The 19,244-nt window shown below is 40.4% G+C and overlaps 1 protein-coding gene across 1 annotated transcript in view; it reads right to left on the bottom strand.

Annotated features, from left to right (window-relative positions):
- The window catches only part of LOC112257109 (ribosomal protein S6 kinase alpha-2), a 46,205-nt gene extending 33,580 nt beyond the window's left edge, over nt 1-12,625 (bottom strand). The window contains exon 1 of the mRNA XM_024430678.2: nt 11,925-12,625. Coding sequence (XP_024286446.1) covers nt 11,925-12,023 — 99 coding nt within the window. The 5' untranslated portion in view covers nt 12,024-12,625. The remainder of the gene's footprint in view (nt 1-11,924) is intronic.
- Between the last annotated feature and the right edge of the window lie 6,619 nt (nt 12,626-19,244).

Genomic DNA, 19,244 nt, shown 5'->3' with positions numbered 1-19,244 from the left:
GGTTTGGTACATGATGACTACATATTATCTCAGAGAGGCTGGTCTGTCTGAACATCTTGCTATGAGACACTCAGGAAGGATTACAAAAGAGACGTCAAAGTGAATGTGATTTCTACTGATAACTGCACACAGCATTCTGTAAGACAAACAGTCACAAGCAGTGACATGTCTATAACTCCCCAGCAATGTTCATACAAACAGTACCATTCACTAACACTTTGAGCCCAACAAGTCTGAAAACATTTGTACCGACTACAACAGTGAAATGCTTACATTACAAGCCCTTAACCAACAATGCAGTTAAGAAACAATTGTGTGAAGATAGATATTATTATTATTTATTTTTTTTAAATAGAAAAAAATATATATATTTAAAAGAGCAACAATAAAATAACAGTAACAAGGCTATATACAGGACGGTACTGGTACACAGAGTCAATGTGTGGGGGCACAGGTTAGTCGAGGTAATTGAGGTGCATGCTATACAGAGAAATATGTTGTGAGTGGGGTAACAGCCTCAATTTGTCGGGGCATGGCCTCTACAAGGTGTCGAAAGCGTTCCACAGGGATGCTGGCTCATGTCAAATCCAATGATTCCCACAGTTGTGTCAAGTTGGCTGGATGTCCTATGGGTGGTGGACCATTCTTGATATACATGAGAAACTGTTGAGTGTTAAAAACCCAGCAGCATTGGGTGCGCCTGGCCGGTGCGCCTGGCACCTACTACCATACCTCGTTCAAAGACACTTAAATATTTTGTCTTGCCCATTCACAATCCATGTCTCAATTGTTTCAAGGCTTAAAACCTCAAAAAAGGATCACCTAAAAATGTTCACCTAAAATGACATACCCAAATCTAACTGCCTGTAGATCAGGACCTGAAACAAGGATATCCATATTATTGATACCATTTGAAAGGAAAAGTGTAGAAGTCAGTTCCTACATTTGAAAATAAAAATTTATTTTATCAAACAAAACTGTTACATTTTGTGTCTGGGATCCCCAGGATGACAAATCAGAGCAAGATTACTGAATGTAAGTAGATTATTTACCTTCAAAGGTGAATATATCAAAACAGTTGCTGTGATAAAAGTTTGCTGTGCACTCTCCTCAAACAATAGGATGGTATTTTTTCACTGTAATAGCTACTGTAAAATTGGACAGTGCAGTTAGATTAACAAGAATTTAAGCATTCTGCACATATAAAAAATGCATATGTCCTGGAAAGATGGCTGTTACTTAAAATGTCATTCTAGTCACAGAGCACGTTAGCAACAACCGTCCAGGTATAGGGACACCGATCCCATAGAGGTTAAAAATCCTTTGTTAGCCTGTCTCCTCCCCTTCATGTACACTGAAGTGAAGTGGATTTAACAAGTGACATCAATAAGGGATCATGGCTTTCACCTGGATTCACCTGGTCAGTCTGTCATGGAAAGAGCAATGTTCTTAATGTTTTGTAGACAGTGTAGTATATCGTTTTGTATCGTACAGAGTTCCACACATAGTAATTTAATAGGATATCTGTGGTTCCACCACTTTAGAAGGCATTCCAACTATGCGGGAATACCTTGTGCCTTTAACCATCGCACAGTATTCAGCACCATGGATAGCGTTGCGATCAATTTGACATTTTGAATTGTCAAAAGACTAATCGTCGATTCAGCACCACAGTTGCTGAACAGTGCCATGCTCAGGTAGCTTTGCAATGTGGCGAAGAAAAAGGTGAAGATTGCAATCACCTGTGTAGTGGTTGGGTTTGACATGTTCGTCTACTGTTCCAATTCCCATTCCCCCCATAACTTACAATTGTAAAACTAGGCCTAGAGAATACGTTTCAGATCTTGGTTTCATGCTTAAATATTTCAGTCCAAATCTAATAAAGAATTAATAATTTGAAAGGGTGCTGCGTGCTGCTGCTCCAGTTTCAACTGTTCTGCCTTATTATTATTCAACCATGCTGGTCATTTATAAACATTTGAACATCTTGGCCATGTTCTGTTATAATCTCCACCCGGCACAGCCAGAAGAGGACTGGCCACCCCACATAGCCTGGTTCCTCTCTAGGTTTCTTCCTAGGTTTTGGCCTTTCTAGGGAGTTTTTCCTAGCCACCGTGCTTCTACACCTGCATTGCTTGCTGTTTAGAGTTTTAGGCTGGGTTTCTGTACAGCACTTTGAGATATCAGCTGATGTACGAAGGGCTATATAAATAAATTTGATTTGATTTTGATTTGACATCAAAATAAATTAGCAATCACAGATTGCCACGTAAAAAAAAAAATGGATTCTTACAAATGATTAATCTCTTAAAATATAATAGTCCCTAATAAACAAGTGAGCAAGTAGGCCTAGCTACACCAAATCCAGCCCGCATTAGGCTTATTTTAGGCTGTTCTTAATCATGTGCACCTTAATTTGGGAGAACAGAGTCGTGGTAATGGCTGTAGCGGAATTGTATCAAATACATCAAACATGGTTTTCATGTGCTTGATGCCAGTCCATTCGCTCCGTTCAGCCATTATGAGCCATCCTTCACTCAGCAGACTCCAATGCATCTCAGTAACAGTTGCAAAAAGACCAAGGACCAAATACATTCAGTGCCAGCCATATTGAAGACATCAAAACTATGAAATAACACATATGGAATCATGTAGTAAGCCAAAAAGTGTTAAACATATTTTATATTTGAGATTCATCAAAGTAGTCACCCTTTGCCTTGATGACAGATTTGCACTCTTGGAAATCTCTCAACCAGTTTCATGAGGAATGCTTTTCCAACAGTCCAAGGTCCCACATATGCTGAACACTTGTTGGCTGATTTTCCTTCACTCTGCAGTCCAACTCATCCAAAACCATCTCAACTGGGTTGAGGTTTGGTGATTGTGGAGGCCAGGTCATCTGATGCAGCACCATCACTCTCCTTCTTGGTCAAATAGCCCTTACACAGCCTGGAGGTGTGTTTTGGGTCATTGTCCTGTTGAAAAACAAATGATGGTCCCACTAAGTGCAAACCAGATGGGGATGGCATATCACTGCAGAATGCTGTTGTAGCTCTGCTGGCTAAGTGTGCCTTAAATTCTAAATAAATCATAGTGTCACCAGCAAAGCACCCCCATACCATCACACCTCCTCCTCCATGTTTCATGGTGGGAACCACAAATGCAGTTCATCCGTTCACCTACTCCGCGTCTCACAAAGACACGGTGGCTGGAACCAAAACTATCAAATTGACTCAGACCAAAAGGACAGATTTCCACCTGTCTAATGTCCATTGCTTGTGTTTCTTGACCCAAGCAAGTCTCTTCTTATTATTGATGTCCTTTAGTAGTGGTTTCTTTGCAGCAATTCGACCATGAAGGCCTGATTCACACCATCTCCTCTGAACAGTTGATGTTGAGATGTGTCTGTTACTTGAACTCTGTAGCATTTAGTTGGGTTGCAATTTCTGAGGCTGGTAACGCTAATGAACTTATCCTCGGCAGCAGAGGTAACTTTGGGTCTTCCTTTCTTGTGGCGGTCCTCATGAGAGCCAGTTTCATCATAGCGCTTGATGCTTTTTGCAACTGCACTTGAAGAAACTTTCAAAGTCCTTGAAATTTTCCAGATTGACTGACCTTCATGTCTTAAAGTAATGATGGACTGTCATTTCTCTTTGATTTTTGAGCTGTTTTTGCCATAATATGGACTTGGTCTTTTACCAAATAGGGCTATGTCCTGTATACCACCCCTACCTTGTCAAAACCAAACTGATTGGCTCAAACTCATTAAGGAAAGAAATTCCACAAATTAACTTAACAAGGCAAACCTGTTAATTGAAATGCATTTCTGGTGACTACCTCATGAACCTGGTTGAGAGAATACCAATAGTGTGCAAAACTGTTATCAAGGCAAAAGGTGGCTACTTTGAAGAATCTCAAATATGAAATATATTTAGATTTGTTTAAGACTTTTTTTGTTACTACATGATTCCATGTGTTATTTACAATATATTCTACAATATAGAAAATAGTAAAAATAAATAAAAAATCTTTAATGAGTAGGTGTCCAAACATTTGATTGGTACTACGTATATATAAACATTGCTTTTCCTCAGATAACTTGGGTCGCCAAATAAAAATCACCCGCAAGCTGTGTTTGGTATTGAAGAAACCTGGTTTAGGGAAAAAACCATTTGTCGTGGAAAAATTACTCAAGTATGACAATTGGGTACAAGTAAAGATATCTTAATAGAAAATCACTCAAGTAAAAGTGAAAGTCACCCAGTAAAATAGTGCTTGAGTAAAAGTATAAAAGTATTTGGTTTTAAATATACTTAAGTATCAAAAGTAAATGTAATTGCAAAAATGTACTTAAGTATCAAAAGTAAAAGTTTAAATCACTTCAAATTGCTTATATTAAGCAAAGCAGACAGAACAATTCTTGTTTTTTTGTATTTATGGATAGCCAGGGGCACACTACAACAGTCAGACTTCATTTATAAACGAAGCATGTGTGTTTAGTGAGTCCGTCAGATCAGAGGCAGTAGGGATGACCAGGGATGTTCTCTTGATAAGTGCATGAATTGGACCATTTTCCTGTCTTGCTTTTGGGTGTCAGGGAAAATGTACAAAGTCAAATGTACATTATTTTCTTTAGGAATGTAGTGAAGTAAAAATAAAAGTTGTTAAAAAATATAAAATGGTAAAGTACAGATACCCCAAAAAACTACTTAAGTAGTACATTAAAGTATTTTTACCTAAACACCACTGACTTTTTCACAGCATCCCTTTTGATTTAAAAGATAACTTTGCATACATGTTTGCCCATTGAAGAAGTTGTCAGATCGTTACTTTTTGGACCTGAATGCCAAACATTCAGGAGATAAAGGTGCTCAAAGTTGACTCATTTTGCATACACACCCTACCATGACACATCCATGTCTTCGTCACTGGAAAAGATAAATGGTTGAGTTTGCTATAATTTAAAAGCTTACAACAGGGTTGTCAAACTATTTAAAATATCTTGATAAAAAATTTTTAATAACGTCAATTATCGTAAAACGTGTGAACAAAATAAAACAAATCATATTAGCATACGTTGTAGCTTAGACCCTATTTTACATCATCTGAGATTTTTGTGTTGTGTTCGCCATCGGTTGAGACACAACATGCTCTTGAATACAGGGAGGATGTCATTTTAATCAGAAACATAATTCATAGAACGGACCAGTCCCTTAGGACCACTGGAATTCATCTGGTCCACCATTGACATTTTAATTTAATTGAAATTGTAACTTCTAAATTACTACCACAAAGATGGCCGCCGGTCCACCCACTTGGGAGCAAGGTCCACCCATTGGGGGAGACTGGCTGAATGCGTTTTTCCCCACAAAATGGCATTATAACAGTCAGAAATACTCCTCAGTTTCATCAGCTGCCTGGGAGGTTGGTCTCAGACGATCCCGCAGGTGAAGAAGCCAGTGTGGAGGTCCTGGGCTGGCGTGGTTACACGTGGTCTACCATTAGACGTACTGCCAAATTCTCGAAATTGACATTGGTGTCTTATGGTAGAGAAATGGACATACAATTATCTGGCAACAGCTCTGGTGGACATTTCTGCAGTCAGAATGCCAATTGCACAAATCTGTGGCATTGTGTTGTGTGACAAAACTGCACATTTTAGAATGGCCTTTGTAATGATCATGCTGTTAAGTCAGATTCTTGATATGCCACACCTGTCAGGTGGATGGATTATCTTGGCAAAGGAGAAATTTTCACTAACAGGGACGCAAAAAAATTTGAGAGAAATAATCTTCTTGTGTGTATTGAAAATGTCTGGGATATTTTATTTCAGCTCATGAAACCAACACTTTACATGTTGCGTTTATATTTTTCTTCAATATACATTACATTTCTATGATTTTAATAGGTTTCCTATGGAGAATTGACAGTATCATTTAAAACAGATATTCCCATTCAAGTCAACATTTTCTGATGTCTGGACCTCAAACTTTTGATGTACCATTTGAAAGTTAAAATTTCAAATTGTTTTCCTATTTTAGTACATTTATCAGCCAAAACATGGCATATACCCTGTATTCAAGAGCATGTTGTGTCTCAACCAATGGCGGGCACAACACAACGTAAAATAGAGTCAAAGCTACCACATATGCAAATATATACATATATTTTTTAGAGTAGATGAGTTGTTAGATCATTGACATTAAAGGTTAAAAAAATCTAGAAATTATCAAATCGTTTGACAACCCTGTTTGTAAGCTTTTAAATGCTTACAAAAATGATGCCGGAAGAAATGGCAGCCGTTTTACAGGCGCCTAACCAACTGTGCTATTATGTGTTTTTTCTCGCGTTATTTGTAACTTATTTTGTACATAATGTTTCTGCCACCATACCTTACGGCAAAAAAGAGCTTCTGGATATCAGGACATCGATCATTCACCTCGGATTAGACCAAGATTATTTCTTCAACAAGCAGGACGTACAGTGGGGCAAAAAAGTATTTAGTCAGCCACCAATTGTGCAAGTTCTCCCTCTTGAAAAGATGAGAGAGGCCTGTAATTTTCATCATAGGTACACTTCAACTCTGACAGACGAAATGAGAAGAAAAAAAATGAATTTATTTGCAAATTACGGTGGAAAATAAGTATTTGGTCACCTACAAACAAGTAAGATTTCTGGCTCTCACAGACCTGTAACTTCTTCTTTAAGAGGCTCCTCTGTCCTCCACTAATTACCTGTATCAATGGCACCTGTTTGAACGTGTTATCAGTATAAAAGACACCTGTCCACAACCTCAAACAGTCACACTCCAAACTCCACTATGGCCAAGACCAAAGAGCTGTCAAAGGACACCACAAACAAAATTGTAGACCTGCACCAGGCTGGGAAGACTGAATCTGCAATAGGTAAGCAGCTTGGTTTGAAGAAATCAACTGTGGGAGCAATTATTAGGAAATGGAAGACATACAAGACCACTGATAATCTCCCTCGATCTGGGGCTCCACGCAAGATCTCACCCCGTGGGGTCAAAATGATAACAAGAATGGTGAGCAAAAATCCCAGAACCACACGGGGGGACATAGTGAATGACCTGCAGAGAGCTGGGACCAAAGTAACAAAGCCTACCATCAGTAACACACTACGCCGCCAGGGACTCAAATCCTGCAGTGCCAGACGTGTCCCCCTGCTTAAGCCAGTACATGTCCAGGCCCATCTGAAGTTTTCTAGAGAGCATTTGGATGATCCAGAAGAAGATTGGGAGAATGTCATATGGTCAGATGAAACCAAAATATAACTTTTTGGTAAAAACTCAACTCGTCGTGTTTGGAGGACAAAGATTGCTGAGTTGCATTCAAAGAACACCATACCTACTGTGAAGCATGGGGGTGGAAACATCATGCTTTGGGGCTGTTTTTCTGCAAAGGGACCAGGGTGACTGATCCGTGTAAAGGAAAGAATGAATGGGGCCATGTATCGTGAGATTTTGAGTGAAAACCTTCTTCCATCAGCAAGGGCATTGAAGATGAAACGTGGCTGGGTCTTTCAGCATGACAATGATCCCAAACACACCGCCCAGGCAACGAAGGACTGGCTTCGTAAGAAGCATTTCAAGGTCCTGGAGTGGCCTAGCCAGTCTCCAGATCTCAACCCCATAGAAAATCTTTGGAGGGAGTTGAAAGTCTGTGTTGCCCAGCAACAGCCCCAAAACATCACTGACCTAGAGGAGATCTGCATGGAGGAATGGGCCAAAATACCAGCAACAGTGTGTGAAAACCTTGTGAAGACTTACAAAAAACATTTGACCTCTGTCATTGCCAACAAAGGGTATATAACAAAGTATTGAGATAAACTTTTGTTATTGACCAAATACTTATTTTCCACCATAATTTGCAAATAAATTCATTAAAAATCCTACAATGTGTTTTTCTGGATTTATTTCCTCATTTTGTCTGTCATAGTTGAAGTGTACCTATGATGACAATTACAGGCCTCTCTCATCTTTTTAAGTGGGAGAACTTGCACAATTGGTGGCTGACTAAATACTTTTTTGCCCCACTGTATAGGATGTACTTCACACACCCGACAAGGCCAAAATCTCCGTCAATGGCAAGAGAAAGAGACGCAGGTACAGAGGACACAGAGTGGGGTGCCTCGTAAGGTTCCGCCGATGGCGAGTGGGAAATCTGCCTTTACCGTCAGTATTACTTGCCAACATACAATCATTGGACAATAAATTAGACGAGGTACGATCAAGAATATCCTACCTGCGGATTATATGCTGCACTGGCTAGATAGAACAGCACACTCCAGTAAGATGAGGGGGGGGGGGCGGTCTGTGCATATTTGTAAACAACAGCGGGTGCAAAAAGTCTAAGAAAAACTCTAGATTTTCCTCGCCTGAAGTAGAGTATCTCATGATAAGCTGTAGACCGCACTATTTGCCAAGAGAGTTACCTATATTTTTTGTGGCTTTTTATTTTCGACCACAGATAGATACGGGCACTAAGACCACACTCAGTCAGCTGTATAAGGAAATAAGCAAACAGGAAACCGCTCACCCAGAGGCGGCGCTCCTAGTGGCCAGGTACTTTAATGCAGGGAAACTTAAATCAGTCATAACTCATTTCTATCAGCGTTTTAAATGCACAACCCGAGGGGGCAAAAATATAGATCACCTGTACTCCATACACAGAGTCGCATACAAAGCTCTCCCTCACCCTTCATTTCTCAAATCTGACCACAATGCTATCCTCCCAATTCCTGCTTACAAGCAAAAAATAAAGCAGGAAGCACCAGTGACTCTGTCCATAAAAAAAGTGGTCAGATGAAACAGATGCTAAACTACAGGACTTATTTGGTAGCACAGACTGGAATATGTTCCGGGATTCTTCCGATGGCATTGAGGAGTACACCACATCAGTCACTGGCTTTATCAATAAGTGCATCGAGGATGTCGTCCCCACAGTTACTGTATGTGCATACCCCAACCATGGATTACAGGCACGGAAGCCATGGATTACAGGCAACATTCGCACTAAGCTAAAGGGTAGAGCCACCGCTTTGAAGGTGTGGGACTCTAACCCGGAAGCTTATAAGAAATCCTGCTATGCCCCAAGATGAACCATCAAACAGGCAAAGCGCCTATACAGGACTAAGATTAAATCGTACTACACCGGCTCCGACGCTCGTCTTATGTGGCAGGGCCTGCAAACTACTACAGGCTACAAAGGGAAGCACAGCTGAGAGCTGCCCAGTGACATGAGCCTACCAGTCAAGCTAAATCACTTTTATGCTCGCTTCGAGGCGAGCAACACTGAGGCATGTATGATAGCATCAGCTGTTCCGGACGACTGTGTGAACACACTCTCCATAGCCGATGTGAGTAAGACCTTTAAACAGGTCAACATTCACAAGGCCGCGGGACCAGACGGATTACCAGGATGTGTGCTCCGGGCATGTGCTGACCAACTGGCAGGTGTCTTCACTGACATTTTCAAAATGTCCCTGATTGAGTCTGAAATACCAACATGTTTCAAGCAGACCAACATAGTCCCTGTGCCCAAGAACACAAAGGTAACCTGCCTAAATGACTACAGACCCGTAGCACTCACATCCGTAGCCATGAAGTGCTTTGAAAGGTTGGTAAAAGGCTCACATTAACACCATTATCCCAGAACTCCTAGACCCACTCCAACTTGCATACCGCCAAACAGATCCACAGATGATGCAATTTCAATTGCACTCCACACTACCCTTTCCCACCTGGACAAAAGGAACCCCTACGTGAGAAGGCTATTCATTGACTCCAGCTCAGCGTTCAACACCATAGTGCCCTCAAAGCTCATCACTAAGCTAAGGATCCTGAGACTATACACCTTCCTCTGCAACTGGATCCTGGACTTCCTGACGGGCCGCCCCCAGGTGGTGTGGGAAGGTAGCAACACATCCGCCATGCTGATCCTCAACACTGGAGCCCCTCAGGGGTGTATGCTCAGTCTCCTCATGTACTCCCTGTTCACCCATGACTGCGTGGCCAGGCACGACTTCAACACCATCATTAAGTTTGTAGACGACACAACAGTGGTAGGCCTGATCACCAACAACAACAAGACAGCCTATAGGGAGGAGACCTGGCCGGGTGGTGCCAGAATAAAAACCTATCCCTAAACGTAACCAAGACTAAGGAGATGATTGTGGACTACAGGAAAAGGAGGACTGAACACGCCCCCATTCTCATCGACGGGGCTGTAGTTGAGCAGGTTGACAGCTTCAAGTTTCTTAGTGTCCACATCACCAACAAACTAGAATGTTCCAAGCACACCAAGACAGTCGTGAAGAGGGCACGACAAAGCCTATTCCCCCTCAGGAACTAAAAGGATTTGGAATGGGTCCTCAGATCATGAAAAGGTTCTACAGCTGCAACTGCTTGGTCCCTGACCGCAAGCACTACAGAGGGTAGTGCGCACGGCCCAGTACATCACTGGGGCTAAACTGCCTGCCATCCAGGACCACTACACCAGGCGGTGTCAGAGGAAGGCCCTAAAAATTGTCAAAGACCCCAGCCATAAACTGTTCTCTCTGCTACCGCAGGGCAAGAAGTATCGGAGCGCCAAGTCTATGACCAAAAGGCTTCTCAACAGCTTTTACCCCAAGCCATAAGACTCCTGAACAGGTAATCAAATGGCTAACTGGACTATTTGCATTGTGTGCCCCCCCCACCAAACCCTCTTTACACTGCTGCTACTCTCTGTTTATCATCCGCACATTGGCTACCCAAACTATCTGCATTGTGTCCCGCCAACCCCTCTTTTACGCTGCTGCTATTCTCTGTTTATCATATATGCATAGTCACTTTAACTATACCTACATGTACATATTGTCTCAATTAGCCCGACTAACTAGTGCCTGTATATAGCCTCACTACTGTTATTTTCACTGTCTTTTTACAGTTGTTTTTATTTCTTTACTTATATATTGTTCACCTAATACCTTTTTTTTTTTTTAAACTTACAATTGCACTGTTGGTTAGGGCCTGTAAGTAAACATTTCACTGTAAGGTCTACACATGCGGTCTACACAGGCGCACATGACAAATAAACGTTGATTTGATATCAGTCTCAACCATTTATCTTTTCCAGTGGTTGAATACATGGACATCTCATGATGTGGGTATAAAAAAAAGGGGCCAAATTTGAGCACTTTTATATATCTCTTGAATGTTTTGGTTTTCAGATCCAAAAAGTCACTTTCTGAGCACAATGGGCAAATATGTAAGAAAGGTTTCGTTAAAAAAAAGGGGGGGTGCTGCCAAAATGTGAATGAATTCAAATGGGTTTACCCTTTAGTAAAAGTGGTATTTATTTTTGTATAGCATAAGATCAAATCAACCAATCGAATGTGAAGCAAAAACACAGGTAAGGAAACAAACAGTTCTGAAAATCAATCTGCAAAAGAGCATTCTGGGAAATATGATTTGAGCAAACATGAATTTGTAATTTTACTCAAATGTATTCAAATTCAGCTAACTTCTAGCAGTTTGTTGTGTAAACAACACATTAGCAAAAAATGATTTACCTTTTCAATTCCACTCAAACTCACTGATTATCGTTGATTACACCATTAGTTGAATTGTTTTTTTTGTGTGCGTGTAATACCATGCTAGACAGAATTAAACATGATTTTTAATAAAAATGTTGTGCAATGGTAGTCTACAAAGCTTGTCAAAATGCTGAAATTGTACTGGCAAGTGTAGCCTAATATCGGGTAACAAACAAGACCGACACAAGATACCACAACAGCCTACCACAACATCATTGAGTGACAGCAGTCAGTGGCAGCTGAATCACACCTTTAGCAAACAAGTATTCTGCGTTATGGCACACACAGCCACAAAGTAGTTGGGCAGTAAACAACAATACACTTACCTCTAATCTGCAGAGGTTCGAGTTTTTGGACCGTGACTTCTTCTGAAGGTAGACGGAAAACCATCTCCTAACTGTAAATTTCTGCATGTTCGTGTCCATTGTGTGCCCCGCTTCAGATCTGCATTGTCAGTTTGTCTTTGCTCAACACCTAAATCCAGATCAGTACACAACAATAGAGAGGGATTTAGTTTCCTCCCAGCCACTCTCTTCTAATCCACTTCCTATATGGTAGATAAACAACCACCAGGAAAACCAGCGATTTGTTCACTGTTGACACCACTGCAGTGTCCGTCCGTCCGTCCTTGCTACAGCGCAATGCTTTGATATGCACAAGTATTTCGCTACACCCGCAATAACATCTGCTAAACACGTGTATGTGACCAATACGATTTGATTTGATTTGACAGTGCCATTCAAGCAGCAGTGATTCTGGCGATTACGGTCCTCAGCACCCGCCGCTATCCCTTTTGTCCCGCTGAATCAGCACGGTGCAGTCATGCAATGTGAAGCAAGCGAGGGCTCCCCTCCTCCCCAACATTCAGCTTCTTCTTTTCGCGCCCAATCAAACAGTACTCTCACCGTTGGAAGTACAGAACTCTCCCTTCTCTGACAACAGAGAGCAACTAATCCACATGTTCATGATACACCCCTACCTCATGTAGATATCAAGAAGGGTGGACACGGACTCAGAGAGCAGCATGCAATGTTGGTATGAAGCCCAGTGAAATTACGAGACGTCTCATCTGTCGTCAGGCATGTTAGGGATGCATGGATCACAGGTGAATGTTGTGGTGTTTTTAAGGCTGTGTTTACACAGGTAGCCCAAACATGTACATCCTCTCACCCTCAGAATAAATTAAGGTTGGAGTGTCGGCTGATTAGGTGTTTGCTTCAGACAAGGATTAGCTAAGAGGAAATCAGATTTTAAACATTGATGCCATATTTATAATTCTATAAAATATATCCAACTAATTGTACAATAAAGTGAGGGAATTATTTCCACTGATGTCCTATTTTTTTAAAACATAAATACATATACAATTACATGGATACAGACACATTAGAGATACCCCGATAGAAACGTTATACTGTTCACAGATTAACCAGCTTTTGACATTCGTTTTATAAGTTGTTATGGTTGGTATGGGTTTGAGTTGCTGTGGTAGTTTCCACTCAACAGCACCAGTATATAAACATGTTCTTACCACATACTCTTATTTAAAACAGTGCATTTTAGAGAATCTGACTATGGTTTTATACTGGTGGACATCTCTAACAAATGAAAAATAGTTGGACAGAAGCTAGGGGACTGAGCCTGTGATAATTCTGTAGACCAGACCAAGTGTAATTAATACTACACATTTTTTCCACAGATAGCCAGCCTATCTGGTTCAAATGCTCGACCTTCAGATGCTATGAGGGGGGAGTTTAAGTACAATTTTTACAAGCTTGTTTTGGCTGATTTGTAGTTTATTCTTTAGATGTTTGGGGCTGCTGGTGAACCATGATGTGCAGTCATAATCAAAGTGACACTGGACTAGATCACTTGCCGCGCATCTTAACTGTGTCTATAGCTAGGTTTCCATCCAACTGGCAAAATATTTTCATGCCAACATTCTAAAATCTGTGTAAAAACAATATGCACATTTGCCGTCAAATTGAGTCTGTGTGTAAATACGTAGTGCGCATAAAAATGACTTTTGCGGTTAAATTCCCCAGATACTGATCATGTTGCTTAGGTATAGTGAATGTGCCCACTCTGGTATTTGCACATGCGCTCTAGTCAACCGCGCATAGATACAGTGCGGGTATAGCCTACATGATGAGATTATTATGGACAAAGGTGCGAGAATTTTTTATTGTCAAACGGCAGTCAAGCATTGATCATCATGTCACCAGAATAAGACCCTCGATATTTATTGAAAGGAGCATCAAGCTCATCACCGTGGACTTTTACCACCCTGTGAAGTTAATCATAATTTATTTAATCTGTAAGAAAGTGCATGCTTTCCCATGATGTTGTGACATTTCTTTATCCAAAATGTAGGTTACTTACATAAAGGTTGGATGGAAACCTGGTTAATGTCAAGCCATTTTGAGGGTGCTGGAATTATTATACTTTTGCAGTAGCCTAATAGTATTAAAATACTGTGACTGGTTGTGTTTATGCTACATATAAAAGGTAATACATTTTAAAAGTTAAATGACAAATATTTAGGCTATATTGAAGCGTTAGGTGCTAGGTGTGCCAGGAATATCCGCCCAGATTGGAGGAGGAAGAGCCTTCTCACTTGAAAACAATGATGCAATTATTCATAGCATTGTGGTGTTGTCGGCTAGTCTAGGAAGGATAATTGTATTGTCCCTAAACAAGATCAATAGGGGAGCTTTTTGAGCTGAATGTCTCATGTGTTGACTGTTCTTTCATGCACAATGATGCACCTGGCCTCCCCGCTACCTATCAAACTATTCCTATTTGTTCTTGTGGATTCATATTGAACATTGATGCAGCTTTGAATGCTTGTATGTGTGGTATGATTGATAGTTAGCCTATTGCAGATCTGGACAAATGATCCTCCTACTACTATTGTCACTAAGAATGGTGGACAGAGGGCAGGATAGATACTTACTATCGGGGAGGTGCATGCAAGCAGATGAGGAAATTTGGCTAGGATGTAAGAAATTATATAGAGTAAACCCTGCAAATGAGCGACTGTTAACCTGGGAAAAAACACACTACCCTCCACGGTGCCCAATAAAAAGAAACACAACTGCCCCAAAGCAAATTTAAATAAATCAAGTTAGACAACCCTCCCCTTTTTTTGACCACTCCCCCACCCCAGTAAACTAATGGTGTTTTCTAATGCAAGAAATAGACCTCTGAACCTTTCACCTATTACTACCTGTCAGGGTAAGGAGATTGAGGTTGTAACCTCATATAAATATCTTGGAATTTTAATTGATGACGGTCTCTCTTTTAAATTGCATATTCAACAATTTACAAAAAGAATTGAAGCTGAAATTGGGATTTTATTTTAGGAATAAGGCCTGTTTTTCTTTTGAAGCCAGAAGGAGGCTAGTATCAGCTACATTTATGCCTTTACTAGACTATGGGGATATTTCATATATGAATGCTTCTGCTCAGTGATTGAGATCAATTTACACTCTTTACCATGGCACTTTGAGATTTATTTTAAACTGCAAAACCCTTACGCACCACTGTACTTTGTATACCAGGGTTGGCTGGCCTTCTCTAGTCACTCGTAGGCTCAGTCACTGGTATACTGTTATTTACAAAGCCATTTTGGGTTTACCACCTTTTTATTTGTGCATTTTTATTGTTCAGAAGTGTGGTGGCTACTCTCTTCGTTTGCTGGACTTTATCCTGATAACTGTTCCAAATGTCCGAACTGGATTTGGTAAAAGGGCTTTTATGTACTCTGCGCCATCGTCTTCGAACACCTTACAAAATACTTTTAAACTGGAAGAACTTGTCCCGATTGGTGTTTTTAAATCACTGATGAAGGATTTTGAGGCTGATTCCCTGACCTGTCAATGTTTTTAATTTGCTGTTTTATACTCTTGTGATTTCAATGGTTTTTACTAGATTACTTGTAGTTTTTCATGTTGTCTGTCTAAATTTTTTGGAATGACTTGGTGCTGCCTATCTTGGCCAGGGCGCTCTTGAAAAAGAGATTTTAATCTCAATGAGCCCTTCCTGGTTAAATAAAGGTTACAAAATAAAAACCTTTTTATTTTGAACTGTCCCCAGGAAGATGATTAAGATCAAATGCAAACAACCTTTACAAAATTAGAATGCCGGTAAATCACTAATTTGAAATGTATAACCCATGTACTCAATTGAAATGTACAATCAATCTTGCTAGTGTGCATTGAGAATCCTAACAACCTTTTAGGAGTAGCTCATTATATAATGTACATTAGTTTATCAATATGGGAGCCATTATGAGGAGAACTCCATTAGGCCTACCATCTAACCCCATGACCTCTGTCTATACTGTAGAGGGTCGTCACAGCACAGCTACAAATACATAAACAACTTTGAATAGGTTTACTGTGTAGAGATTGTTAATGAAATGATGCACACACTTAGCTAGTTTATGCAATGATGTATTAGGCCTACAATACAGTGAAAGTATCTTTGTAACTGGTTAAAGTGGTACCTAAGCCAATGCTTTGTACAAATTTACAAATCTGATGTTGCAGAGCCACACTGAAACCTTCAGATAGAACATATTTTTCTCCTTCTGCATGTGCAGCTTAGAGGTAGTGAGGTGAGAAATACCCATTGCAGTGGATCAGATTTTTTTTCACACTCAAATGTTCCACATTCATCAGAGCATGCTTACAGTATATGGACATCCAGACATAGCTTATGTCAGGAACTGTTGGGAATAGATTGCACTTGTACCAGTACAATCAAACAGTGGTAACAGTTGTTACCAGCCCTATAGGGACGCTTGCTTCTGTTCTCACAAAGGGGACAATGCTTCTAAGAATAACAAGCTTATAATTAGCAATGACCCAGTCCCAGACTCACCAGGTCATCGTCTGATCTAAGCCTGATCCAGAGGCTATGGGGAGGACAGGACACCAGACCAGACGTTGTCAGGGGGCATAAACAACTTTTCATACATCTGTAAGTTAAGGATAATGATATTATCACCAAATCTTGTGAAAAAAATAATTGGGACAAATGTGTCACTATTTTCCAAAAGCCTCTACAGTTGTTTGTTTAAAGCAGAGCAGTACTTTTATAGTCGTTAAAAGGCCTGCATACATGTGGTGAATCTTCAGTAAATGTGAACATTTCCATAATACCTCATTCCTTTGGACAACACAAGGCATGTGAGACAGACTGCAATTTATTACACCCTGGTGGGTTTTGAATTCCTAAACAAGACTGCTAAATAGCTAATCAACTGGCTTCCCGGACTACCTGCATTGACCCTTTAACTAACTCTCTTGCACTGGCTATGGACACACACACACATACTGGACTCTACCCACACAGTCACAAATACTTACACTGACACCCAAACACACACTGCCGATACTTATTTTACCCTTACCTACATGTTCAGTACATAGCTACCTCAATTACCTCATACCCCTGCATATCAACTCGGTACTGGTACTCCCTGTATATAGCATGTTATTTTCTACTCCCTATATATGGCCATCTTATTTTACTACTTATTTTTGTTTGTTATTCACTGTCACTATTTCTATTTTTTTTCAATTGTATTTATTATCTTTAACTCTGCATTGTTGGAAAAGGACCCGTGAAATGCTTTTTACGGTTAGTCTACACGTGTTGTCTACGAAGAGTGACAAATAAATTTACACCCTGGTGGGTTTTATATTTGAAAATAAAAAACAGAAACATCTGAGTGATTCTGTGAGAATCTGTCCATATGTTAATATCTGTGAAATACTACAAACAACGAGATAACGAGTCATCCACAAATGTGGTAATGGCACAAAATATCATACAAGAAAAAGCCAAAGACACACTTTAGATTGGAATTTCATGGAGTACTGTCTGACAAAGATAATAAAGGTCTCAAAACCATTCTTTCATATCTTTGAAGAGTCACTGCTGTGAATATATTCCTTATTGGTGTGACTTCAAAAAAATGTCAGGATTTGACATGTAAACCCACTTTAAAAAGTCAACACCCTACTTTGCAATGATAATGTCAAGACTTCAAAGTGCATGTTTTAGTGGATATAAGCACCTAAAAATGTTCCCCTTTGGAGCAACCGTAGAGCAAAAGTGTTGCGATCTGTTTCTCAAAACAAACTTCAGAGATGATTTCATTCAAAAAGCTTTACCGTGTCTTTCTTGACATACCCGCTTTCCATACAGTAATTTACCTGGAAGGGATTGAACCATCAGGTTTCTTATATCTGACTGGGATTCATGATACAGAGCTGTTCCCCCATTAAAGTACATTTTCCTAGTTGCAATAATGCCCTTAGATAATAATGTCCTGTTCAAGATGTATAAGACATGTCTACATGCAATTTCTTTATTTTAGATCCACAGGATGTGAAAAAAAATTCAGTCATCACTTCAGTTTGTATAACAGTCATATGGACTGAACATAATTGTACTGGACATGATCCCACTCTGAGAACACAGATGGAAGGTGGGAGTAATCATGCAAATATTTCCTCATAGAACCTACTGGTGTTGTGCAGAACTAACTACTTACATTGACATATTGAGCACATCACAAAAGGCAAGTACAGTCCATAATAATAATACAAATTATTTGGTGTGTGCTTATATTTTTCCTATTTCACATGTACAAGTGTGTTTTAATACAGATTTTGTTTTTGCACACTTTTCCTTGAGACTCCTTCAGAGTGGGGTCATGGCCAGGGCCTGTCATTATCAACAGCAAGCAACCCTGGCACAATTATGGTTGAGTGCCTTGCTCAAGGGCATATACATATTTTTCACCTAGTCGGCTCAGGAATTCGAACTAGCAACCTTTCGGTTTATTCGGATCCACATTAGCATATGGAACATTTCTGGGATCTTTTATTTCAGCTCATGAAACATGGTACCAACACTTTACATGTTGCATTTATATTTTGTTCAGTGTAATTTGCTAAATTACATTGTTTTGCAATGAAGCTCCACTGTAGCCTCAACAGCACTCTGTAGGGTACCACTATTGTGTTGTTGGAGGACAGCTAGCTTCTGTCCTCCTCTGAGTACATTAACTTCAATACAAAACCTAGGAGGTTCATGGTTCTCACCCCCTTTCATAGACTTACACAGTAATTATGACAACTTCCGGTGGGTATCCTCCAACCTATCAAAGTGTCACTGACACGGCCTGCAATGAAAACATGCGGTCTCTCCTTCACTGCAGCTGAGGTGAGTAAGACATTTAAACGTGTTAACCCTCGCAAGGCTGCAGGCCCAGACGGCATCCCCAGCCGCGCCCTCAGAGCATGCGCAGACCAGCTGGCCGGTGTGTTTACGGACATATTCAATCAATCCCTATACCAGTCTGCTGTTCCCACATGCTTCAAGAGGGCCACCATTGTTCCTGTTCCCAAGAAAGCTAAGGTAACTGAGCTAAACGACTACCGCCCGTAGCACTCACATCCGTCATCATGAAGTGCTTTGAGAGACTAGTCAAGGACCATATCACCTCCACCCTACCTGACACCCTAGACCCACTCCAATTTGCTTACCGCCCAAATAGGTCCACAGACAATGCAATCTCAACCACACTGCACACTGCCCTAACCCATCTGGACAAGAGGAATACCTAT

Source organism: Oncorhynchus tshawytscha, linkage group LG01 (genome assembly GCF_018296145.1).
Source record: "Oncorhynchus tshawytscha isolate Ot180627B linkage group LG01, Otsh_v2.0, whole genome shotgun sequence".
Taxonomy (NCBI): Eukaryota; Metazoa; Chordata; class Actinopteri; order Salmoniformes; family Salmonidae; genus Oncorhynchus; species Oncorhynchus tshawytscha.
Note: the sequence above shows the minus strand (reverse complement) of the source record. Positions and strands in the feature narration are given on the sequence as shown.